General features: G+C 41.9%; 1 protein-coding gene across 1 annotated transcript; it reads right to left on the bottom strand.

Moving 5' to 3' along the window:
- Window positions 1-3,546: 3,546 nt before the first annotated feature.
- Window positions 3,547-7,914, bottom strand: LOC138326078 (uncharacterized). Its single transcript, XM_069272214.1, has 2 exons — window positions 6,019-7,914; window positions 3,547-5,956 (listed from the first exon to the last, which is right to left on the bottom strand). The coding sequence occupies exons 1-2, from the start codon at window positions 7,312-7,314 to the stop codon at window positions 5,432-5,434; spliced, it is 1,821 nt and encodes a 606-aa protein (XP_069128315.1). The 5' UTR covers window positions 7,315-7,914; the 3' UTR covers window positions 3,547-5,431.
- Between the last annotated feature and the right edge of the window lie 4,371 nt (window positions 7,915-12,285).

Genomic DNA, 12,285 nt, shown 5'->3' on the forward strand with positions numbered 1-12,285 from the left:
AGGGATGACTTGTGTAGGATAGAGTCTTACTGTATGTATCAAGTGGTGACAAGGGATGACTTGTGTAGGATAGAGTCTTACTGTATGTATCAAGTGGTGACAAGGGATGACTTGTGTAGGATAGAGTCTTACTGTATGTATCAAGTGGTGACAAGGGATGACTTGTGTAGGATAGAGTCTTACTGTATGTATCAAGTGGTGACAAGGGATGACTTGTGTAGGATAGAGTCTTACTGTATGTATCAAGTGGTGACAAGGGATGACTTGTGTAGGATAGAGTCTTACTGTATGTATCAAGTGGTGACAAGGGATGACTTGTGTAGGATAGAGTCTTACTGTATGTATCAAGTGGTGACAAGGGATGACTTGTGTAGGATAGAGTCTTACTGTATGTATCAAGTGGTGACAAGGGATGACTTTGTGTAGGATAGAGTCTTACTGTATGTATCAAGTGGTGACAAGGGATGACTTGTGTAGGATAGAGTCTTACTGTATGTATCAAGTGGTGACAAGGGATGACTTGTGTAGGATAGAGTCTTACTGTATGTATCAAGTGGTGACAAGGGATGACTTGTGTAGGATAGAGTCTTACTGTATGTATCAAGTGGTGACAAGGGATGACTTGTGTAGGATAGAGTCTTACTGTATGTATCAAGTGGTGACAAGGGATGACTTGTGTAGGATAGAGTCTTACTGTATGTATCAAGTGGTGACAAGGGATGACTTGTGTAGGATAGAGTCTTACTGTATGTATCAAGTGGTGACAAGGGATGACTTGTGTAGGATAGAGTCTTACTGTATGTATCAAGTGGTGACAAGGGATGACTTGTGTAGGATAGAGTCTTACTGTATGTATCAAGTGGTGACAAGGGATGACTTGTGTAGGATAGAGTCTTACTGTATGTATCAAGTGGTGACAAGGGATGACTTGTGTAGGATAGAGTCTTACTGTATGTATCAAGTGGTGACAAGGGATGACTTGTGTAGGATAGAGTCTTACTGTATGTATCAAGTGGTGACAAGGGATGACTTGTGTAGGATAGAGTCTTACTGTATGTATCAAGTGGTGACAAGGGATGACTTGTGTAGGATAGATATGTAAAATCAGGACTGTATGTATCAAGTGGTGACAAGGGATGACTTGTGTAGGATAGAGTCTTGCTGTATGTATCAAGTGGTGACAAGGGATGACTTGTGTAGGATAGAGTCTTACTGTATGTATCAAGTGGTGACAAGGGATGACTTGTGTAGGATAGAGTCTTACTGTATGTATCAAGTGATGACAAGGGATGACTTGTGTAGGATAGAGTCTTGCTGTATGTATCAAGTGGTGACAAGGGATGACTTGTGTAGGATAGAGTCTTACTGTATGTATCAAGTGATGACAAGGGATGACTTGTGTAGGATAGAGTCTTACTGTATGTATCAAGTGGTGACAAGGGATGACTTGTGTAGGATAGAGTCTTGCTGTATGTATCAAGTGGTGACAAGGGATGACTTGTGTAGGATAGAGTCTTACTGTATGTATCAAGTGGTGACAAGGGATGACTTGTGTAGGATAGAGTCTTACTGTATGTATCAAGTGGTGACAAGGGATGACTTGTGTAGGATAGAGTCTTTACTGTATGTATCAAGTGGTGACAAGGATGACTTGTGGGATGCTTGTCTAGGATAGAGTCTTACTGTATGTTCAAGTGGTGACAGGGAATGACTTGTGTAGGATAAGTTCCACTGTCTCATTCTCGCCTCTTAACACAAGTATGACCAGTGGAATTATAAAGGAGATGTTCAATTCACCAATACAATGACCATATAATTCCTATAGCAAATACTCGGCCTTGATTAAATGTATCCATAAGGAATGTATTTTCAAGATTAACAGTGAAAACGAAAATCATTACAACAACAACAACAAGCCGTAGTATTAAATGCCAGAGTGTGTCACACTGACTGAATACATCGTAAAAGTTTGGCTGTTCTTGTTAAATCTTTTTACTTTCTAAAGACAATTATGTTGACCCCGATACATTCTATTGTCAGCTCTAAGATCTTTTCAACAAATCTACCTTTGAACTGTATTTGTAATTCCTAACCCCATTCCTGTTCTTGTACCACAAGAGATATTTCCATGTAATTTGGTACAACCAAATCACAAAACCTATTTAGGGCTGACTCTAAACAACGTATACTCAAAACCTATTTAGAACTGACTCTAAACAACGTATACACATAACCTATTTAGGACTGACTGTAAACACCGTATACACAAAACCTATTTAGGACCGACTCTAAACAACGTATACACAAAACCTATTTAGGACTGACTCTAAACAACGTATACACAAAACCTATTTAGGACTGACTCTAAACAACGTATACACAAAACCTGTTTAGGACTGACTCTAAACAACTTATACACAAAACCTATTTAGGACTGACTCTAAACAACGTATACACAAAACCTATTTAGGACTGACTCTAAACAACGTATACACAAAACCTATTTAGGACTGACTCTAAACAACGTATACACAAAAACCTATTTAGGACTGACTCTATATAAACAACGTATACTCAAAACCTATTTAGGACTGACTCTAAACAACGTATACACAAAACATATTTAGGACTGACTCTAAACAACGTATACACAAAACCTATTTAGGACTGACTCTAAACAACGTATACACAAAATCTGTTTAAGACTGACTCTAAACAACGTATACACAAAACCTATTTAGGACTGACTCTAAACAACGTATACACAAAACCTATTTAGGACTGACTCTAAACAACGTATACACAAAACCTATTTAGGACTGGCTCTAAACACGTATACACAAAACCTATTTAGGACTGACTCTAAACAACGTATACACAAAACCTATTTAGGACTGACTCTAAACAACGTATACACAAAACCTATTTAGGACTGACTCTAAACAACGTATACACAAAACCTATTTAGGACTGACTCTAAACAACGTATACACAAAACCTATTTAGGACTGACTCTAAACAACGTATACACAAAACCTATTTAGGACTGACTCTAAACAACGTATACACAAAACCTATTTAGGACTGACTCTAAACAACTTATACACAAAACCTGTTTAGGACTGGCTCTAAAACAACGTATACACAAAACCTATTTAGGACTGACTCTAAACAACGTATACACAAAACCTATTTAGGACTGACTCTAAACAACGTATACACAAAACCTATTTAGGACTGACTCTAAACAACGTATACACAAAACCTGTTTAGGACTGACTCTAAACAACGTATCATTACGGGATTCCCTGTTATATCACCTTTGTTAATTCGAAAAAACAACAACAAAAACAATTGTATTAAACAGAAACGTTAATTATAATTCTGGTAGTTAACCTATGTTCACTCCTAGCTATTTGTACAACATAGTTTCATGTATTATCATTGTTCAATCCAAACCCAATATCTTTAGCAGGTGATTGGTATAAATATAACTACTGTAATAACACACAAAAAATATTTAAAAAAAAAAACCAACACACACACTCCAGAGATCAGAGCCGTTTATAAAACTTCATACAAAACCAAAAATGAAAACAGCATTCATCACGTGTTTTAACTTCGGGTACTACACACTATGATGAACCTCCTGTTGTCTGGATTACAAATACTACTTTCTCTGTGATTTCAGATTGAGTTAGAAACAAAGCCAGCCAGTATGGTTTGTATTACTGTATTATAAGAAATATTCACGGGCACTTTATTTCTTGGTTTTGGGTTCATGCGTAGAAACCTCCGTGAACATTTGAACATCTATAACAAATAGTGTGTAGAACAAATATCGCCGTTTCAGATATGATACAAACATACATAATAACCAGTAATGTTGGAATAATATCGTATTCGTAGTTCAATAGCAAACACATCAATAGTCTCTACATAAATATAGTTAGTATAACAGTCTATCAAGTCACACTCGATTTATTACACACAAAACAACGTTAAGTCTATGTAACACTATATACATAAAGCACAGGTGGATTCAGTTAATAAATGGACGAGTATGTGAAAGGAAATGGTATACTTCTCTTTGTATATGTACTATATGTACTATAAATTGCACTGATGGTAAAAACTAGTTAAGATGTTAAGAAGAAAACGAATAACGAAGGCACAGCATATTCAAACAATAAACAACAATGGTGTATTTGTAAATTGAAAAAGACAAGGGAAGTAACAAGATTCAATAATACATTTGAGAGACTGCAAACTCATAAAGACAGACAATACAATGAGCCATCACAACGACATTGTATACAAAAGGCATGGAGGTAGTATACTCCGCTAATCTACTGACTAAATCACCTGTTTTGTGCAGTTGAACATAACCAAGTTGGTAAAAATTGCGTATCCACCATGGTTTAGGTACATAAGGTCATAATTGGTATAAGTCAAGCTATGCAACAATTAACGAATCAACAATACTACCTAAGGTTAGCCATGATACATACACATTTGATCATCTTAGCTATGCTCACATGACCTAAAAAGTGATAAAAGGGCAAATACTTTTAACAGCGGCAGTTAAAACAATATCACAACGAAAATGTGTAATATCAAATATCAACTAAGAAAAACTATACTTTGAGCAAGGCACTTTAAATATCACTGGTGGCAACAACTAGATGTTAAACAGAAAACAAATGACGAAGATATCATATAGCACATACACATAATCATCAGCAATGATACATTTAGAAATTGAACAAAAAAATCAACTAAACTTATAAATATTAACCCAAGAATCAAACAATGTGATAATTGAGAGTCATAATAAAGTTGTACAGCAGAAAATAACAGAGACAATTAAAACACTTATCGTGGTGGCCAGTACATGTAAACAATATTTCGAGAACTAATTATCACGATAAGTCGACGTAACATGTTAAATAAGACAATTTATCTTGTTAAAGGAGATTCATCATGGTATTTATGTAAAGTACATACCCTCATAATTAAGTCGATTTGTTATAATAATTGTCCTGCTAAGGACACATAATAACAGCCCAGGTAGATATATCGCCATAGTAACTAAATAACACAAAATGTAGGAGACATAAAATAAACATTATCTATAGACTGTAGTGTCCCCATACCCATGCTACACACATTGATTGCACTGACCATAGTTATTGTAAATATTACAACACATGTCAACTGATTATATTTCTGCACTTCCATGTTACATATCTATCTCGTCTTTATGATTTGGTATTGATTGTGACGTCACGTATTTACGAGTACATCGTCACATTTATCAGAGAAAACGACGCGAGTTTCACATACTGTATGGCGTCACAATGGATACTTACCCACCATGACAGATAAGTCTGTAATATACAAGGACTGAATGATGATAATATCGCACAGATTAAACAGCGCTGTTTGACATTTCTATCCAATCTAACATATTACTTATGTGTTCGCGGAGAGACTCGAGTTCCTCCTTCAGAAATGTACAGAAAACAGCTTTCTCCACGTCTTTTGTCGTTAATGATAGGTGGCACTCCCACGTCTTTTTTAACATGGAGGAAGATTTATAAAAGTGAGAAGCAAGGAGGGACTTGAATTTTTCTGAGTTAGAATAAGTTACGTAGACGTCTACCAGGTCTGTGTCTGTGGGGACTATTCCGAGTCTGCTGGCCAGAATGCCAACATACACATCCTCCATGGCGATAGGTTTTGTATAAGGAATGATGGTGTATATCTCCACCACTGTTCTCATTGACATCACTATAAATCCTCCGAATACATAGTCGGGATACGTACGGAAAGCATATTCCTCTTCGTCTACTATCCACTTCTGTGTATATTCGTCATAGTTGTGTTCACGCACAGGCGCTGTGTTCTCGTACACGTGTCCCAGATAGAGTCGGTCTGCCTGTTTCTGTGGCAGGTCTTCCAGGTGCTTCCGTACACGTGTCCCAGATAGAGTCGGTCTGCCTGTTTCTGTGGCAGGTCTTCCAGGTGCTTCAGTAGGAAGTCGGTGGCAACATACATATCGTCATCTACAGAAACCACAAACTCGGCCGAGCTACAGTGTGCCACAGCCCAGTTGATGCCGCTGGTGGTTTTAAGAGTGAGGTTGTAGTACGTATCCATGTAGTCCATCAGGAGGATATCTTTGTATGTCACCGACTCAAGCTTCAGCTTCTTCATCGTGTGCGAGGATTTCGGAAGTCCGACTGAAAACACAGTTCTTATATTTGGGAACCTTACTTGGTCGCCCCAGGTTTTACGGATGGACTTTCTTTTCAGGAAATTATCAGTTTTAGTTTTAACGATAAATAGTAAGAAGACTTTGGATTTAACGTTAGAATTCTCACATGCGTTGCTGGGATTGATGACGGGTTGATACTTCCATTTGTTGATTTGATGTCCCGGAAACTCACCAGTTTCAGCAACATCACGCAGTAGTTTGGGAATATCCAGTTTCTGTGGATACAGTGCTGGGTCAAACTTCGGCAGGTGCTTGTCATTTTTTGTTTCCGATTTTTCGGACATGATCTTTTTTAAATCCGTGTCTACGCCGTTTTCGTCGAGCTTTGCCAGTAGTTGAGATAGCGTTTCGATTAGAGCCTCTTGTTCTTGATCAGCGTTATTTTCCTTGCGAGTCATTTCATCTTTATCTGAATTAGGAATGATTTCTCTGTCATCGCCGTCGAGCATTGTTTCAGATAGTTTCTTTTGTTCACCGAGACGACTACTCTTAAACGTAAGTTTTTTATTATTTGTTTCATCAGGAATTACTTCTTTATCGACGGTTTCTCTGTTATCATCTATAGAGTCATTGTCTACAAGCATCTTATCAGCTCGCTTCTTCAGCTCGCTAAGATTTTGTCTATTCTTAAACTTAAGTTGATTTTCTCCTTTTTCAGTATTTACCTCATTGCTAGAAGCCTGTTCCGGACTGGCCTTGTCTGTGTCCTTCCCTTTATAAACAGGGGCCTTATTTTCCATGAGGTTCCTTTTGTGTATTAATTTCACGTTACGATCAATGTTATCCTGACGTAACTGCACAGGTAAACTGTCGAACCCCTCACTACCTGTAATATCCCTCAGCTTACTGACATTCTCTATATGTTCCCTGTTCGTTTTCAGATTTGTCTGGAAAGCACTTAGCATAATAACACTCACGCCAATTAGGACGATGATTGTAAAGATGAACGTATGTCGTCTTGGAAACATATTCCTGCGAATGCATGCTGGTGTATATTTCATTAGCTCCATTGCTGCATCCAGAAGTCCTGTCATCGTGGAGTAGTCTACGACATTAACAGGTCTGCCATACCGGGTATAGACTAGTGCTATATTTAGATAGTCACGGTTTACCTCCCACGCATGTCTGCCCAAATTTCAATCATGCTGTTCAGTAAATACATATAGGTATATGTTTACGTGCGCGCCTATGTGTTATCTTCTGAATAACAAAAATCCATTTACGTTTTGTCACTTTAATATAATTACTTTCGTTCTGAATTAAAACCTATATATTCCCCAAATTTGTCCGTACATTATATAGTTTAAAACTACGTACATTGTACCATCTGACGCTATGAACAAACAATGATTGAATTGCCTGGGGTAAAACAACACGTATATATATATACCTACCCTATTAGAAGGACGACACGCAAGGCCTCTGACGTCGGTCTACAGATTCGGGGTTTTATCTGGCTATTGAAAACATCACGACTCGTGTTAATGCATGAATGATTTTATTTCAAATGTGGGATTTGATGTACACAGATATATACTATATCCTAATGATATCCTGCTGTGGCCTCTCTTGCATCCGCAGATAAAACTTATGCGCAATTCCACATACATGTACTTGTACCAAAATTAACAATAAATCCAAATACCACGAAAGAATATGAGTTTTTGAGTTCTAAATCAGTAAATGAAGGATCGCAGCAGTAGACCACCCAAATGACATCCCTTGACAACCAGAAATTTGCTGTGTATATCACCCGACACAACCAGAAATCTACTGAGTAGGTCCTCCGACACTACCAGAAATCTGCTGTGTATGTCCCCTGACACAACCAGAAATCTGCTGTGAATATCACCCGACACAACCAGAAATCTGCTATGTATGTCCCCCGACACAACCAGAAATCTGCTGTGTATGTCCCCCGACACGAACAGAAATCTGCTGAGTATGACACAACCAAATGCCGACACAACCAGAAATCTGCTGTGTATGTCCCCGACACGAACAGAAATCTGCTGTGTATGTCCCCCGACACAACCAGAAATCTGCTGTGTATGTCCCCCGACACAACCAGAAATCTGCTGTGTATGTCCCCCGACACGAACAGAAATCTGCTGTGTATGTCCCCCGACACAACCAGAAATCTGCTGTGTATGTCCCCTGACACAACCAGAAATCTGCTGTGTATGTCCCCCGACACAACCAGAAATCTGCTGTGTATGTCCCCTGACACAACCAGAAATCTGCTGTGTATGTCCCCCGACACAACCAGAAATCTGCTGTGTATGTCCCCCGACACAACCAGAAATCTGCTGTGTATGTCCCCTGACACAACCAGAAATCTGCTGTGTATGTCCCCGACACAACCAGAAATCTGCTGTGTATGTCCCCTGACACAACCAGAAATCTGCTGTGTATGTCCCCCGACACGAACCAGAAATCTGCTGTGTATGTCCCCCGACACAACCAGAAATCTGCTGTGTATGTCCCCCGACACAACCAGAAATCTGCTGTGTATGTCCCCCGACACAACCAGAAATCTGCTGTGTATGTCCCCCGACACAACCAGAAATCTGCTGTGTATGTCCCCGACCGACACAACCAGAAATCTGCTGTGTATGTCCCCCGACACAACCAGAAATCTGCTGTGTATGTCCCCCGACACAACCAGAAATCTGCTGTGTATGTCCCCCGACACAACCAGAAATCTGCTGTGTATGTCCCCCGACACAACCAGAAATCTGCTGTGTATGTCCCCCGACACAACCAGAAATCTGCTGTGTATGTCCCCCGACACAACCAGAAATCTGCTGTGTATGTCCCCCGACACAACCAGAAATCTGCTGTGTATGTCCCCCGACACAACCAGAAATCTGCTGTGTATGTCCCCCGACACAACCAGAAATCTGCTGTGTATGTCCCCGACACAACCAGAAATCTGCTGTGTATGTCCTCCGACACAACCAGAAATCTGCTGTGTATGTCCCCCGACACAACCAGAAATCTGCTGTGTATGTCCCCCGACACAACCAGAAATCTGCTGTGTATGTCCCCCGACACAACAGAAATCTGCTGTGTATGTCCCCCGACACAACCAGAAATCTGCTGTGTATGTCCCCCGACACAACCAGAAATCTGCTGTGTATGTCCCCGACACAACCAGAAATCTGCTGGTGTATGTCCCCCGACACAACCAGAAATCTGCTGTGTATGTCCCCCGACACAACCAGAAATCTGCTGTGTATGTCCCCCGACACAACCAGAAATCTGCTGTGTATGTCCTCCGACACAACCAGAAATCTGCTGTGTATGTCCCCCCCGACACAACCAGAAATCTGCTGTGTATGTCCCCTGACACAACCAGAAATCTGCTGTGTATGTCCCCCGACACAACCAGAAATCTGCTGTGTATGTCCCCCGACACAACCAGAAATCTGCTGTGTATGTCCCCCGACACAACCAGAAATCTGCTGTGTATGTCCCCCGACACAACCAGAAATCTGCTGTGTATGTCCCCTGACACAACCAGAAAATCTGCTGTGTATGTCCCCGACACAACCAGAAATCTGCTGTGTATGTCCCCTGACACAACCAGAAATCTGCTGTGTATGTCCCCCGACACAACCAGAAATCTGCTGTGTATGTCCCCGACACAACCAGAAATCTGCTGTGTATGTCCCCTGACACAACCAGAAATCTGCTGTGTATGTCCCCCGACACAACCAGAAATCTGCTGTGTATGTCCCCCGACACAACCAGAAATCTGCTGTGTATGTCCCCGACACAACCAGAAATCTGCTGTGTATGTCCCCCGACACAACCAGAAATCTGCTGTGTATGTCCCCCGACACAACCAGAAATCTGCTGTGTATGTCCCCTGACACAACCAGAAATCTGCTGTGTATGTCCCCTGACACAACCAGAAATCTGCTGTGTATGTCCCCCGACACAACCAGAAATCTGCTGTGTATGTCCCCCGACACAACCAGAAATCTGCTGTGTATGTCCCCTGACACAACCAGAAATCTGCTGTGTATGTCCCCCGACACAACCAGAAATCTGCTGTGTATGTCCCCCGACACAACCAGAAATCTGCTGTGTATGTCCCCCGACACAACCAGAAATCTGCTGTGTATGTCCCCCGACACAACCAGAAATCTGCTGAGTATGTCCCCCGACACAACCAGAAATCTGCTGTGTATGTCCCCGACACAACCAGAAATCTGCTGTGTATGTACCCCGACACAACCAGAAATCTGCTGAGTATGTCCCCCGACACAACCAGAAATCTGCTGTGTATGTCCCCCGACACAACCAGAAATCTGCTGTGTATGTCCCCGACACAACCAGAAATCTGCTGTGTATGTCCCCGACACAACCAGAAAAATCTGCTGTGTATGTCCCCCGACACAACCAGAAATCTGCTGTGTATGTCCTCCGACACGAACAGAAATCTGCTGTGTATGTCCCCTGACACAACCAGAAATCTGCTGTGTATGTCCCCCGACACAACCAGAAATCTGCTGTGTATGTCCCCGACACAACCAGAAATCTGCTGTGTATGTCCCCCTGACACAACCAGAAATCTGCTGTGTATGTCCCCCGACACAACCAGAAATCTGCTGTGTATGTCCCCCGACACAACCAGAAATCTGCTGTGTATGTCCCCCGACACAACCAGAAATCTACTATGTATGTCCCCTGACACAACCAGAAATCTGCTGTGTATGTCCCCGACACAACCAGAAATCTACTATGTATGTCCCCCGACACAACCAGAAATCTGCTGTGTATGTCCCCCGACACAACCAGAAATCTGCTGTGTATGTCCCCCGACACAACCAGAAATCTGCTGTGTATGTCCCCCGACACAACCAGAAATCTGCTGTGTATGTCCCCCGACACAACCAGAAATCTGCTGTGTATGTCCCCCGACACAACCAGAAATCTGCTGTGTATGTCCCCCGACACAACCAGAAATCTGCTGTGTATGTCCCCCGACACAACCAGAAATCTGCTGTGTATGTCCCCCGACACAACAGAAATCTGCTGTGTATGTCCCCCGACACAACCAGAAATCTGCTGTGTATGTCCCCCGACACAACCAGAAATCTGCTGAGTATGTCCCCCGACACAACCAGAAATCTGCTGTGTATGTCCCCCGACACAACCAGAAATCTGCTGTGTATGTCCCCGACACAACCAGAAATCTGCTGTGTATGTCCCCTGACACGAACAGAAATCTGCTGTGTATGTCCTCCGACACAACCAGAAATCTGCTGTGTATGTCCCCCGACACAACCAGAAATCTGCTGTGTATGTCCCCCGACACAACCAGAAATCTGCTGTGTATGTCCCCCGACACGAACAGAAATCTGCTGTGTATGTCCCCTGACACAACCAGAAATCTGCTGTGTATGTCCCCCGACACAACCAGAAATCTGCTGTGTATGTCCCCCGACACAAACAGAAATCTGCTGTGTATGTCCCCCGACACAACCAGAAATCTGCTGTGTATGTCCCCCGACACAACCAGAAATCTGCTGTGTATGTCCCCCGACACAACCAGAAATCTGCTGTGTATGTCCCCCGACACAACCAGAAATCTGCTGTGTATGTCCCCCGACACAAACAGAAATCTGCTGTGTATGTCCCCGACACAACCAGAAATCTGCTGTGTATGTCCCCCGACACAACCAGAAATCTGCTGTGTATGTCCCCCGACACAACCAGAAATCTGCTGTGTATGTCCCCCGACACAACCAGAAATCTGCTGTGTATGTCCCCCGACACAACCAGAAATCTGCTGTGTATGTCCCTCCGACACAACAGAAATCTGCTGTGTATGTCCCCGACACAACCAGAAATCTGCTGTGTATGTCCCCCGACACAACCAGAAATCTGCTGTGTATGTCCCCGACACGAACAGAAATCTGCTGTGTATGTCCCTGTAACAGAAATCTGCTGTGTATGTCCCCGACACAACCAGAAATCTGCTGTGTATGTCC

This window comes from Argopecten irradians, chromosome 6 (genome assembly GCF_041381155.1).
Source record: "Argopecten irradians isolate NY chromosome 6, Ai_NY, whole genome shotgun sequence".
NCBI classification, from domain to species: domain Eukaryota; kingdom Metazoa; phylum Mollusca; class Bivalvia; order Pectinida; family Pectinidae; genus Argopecten; species Argopecten irradians.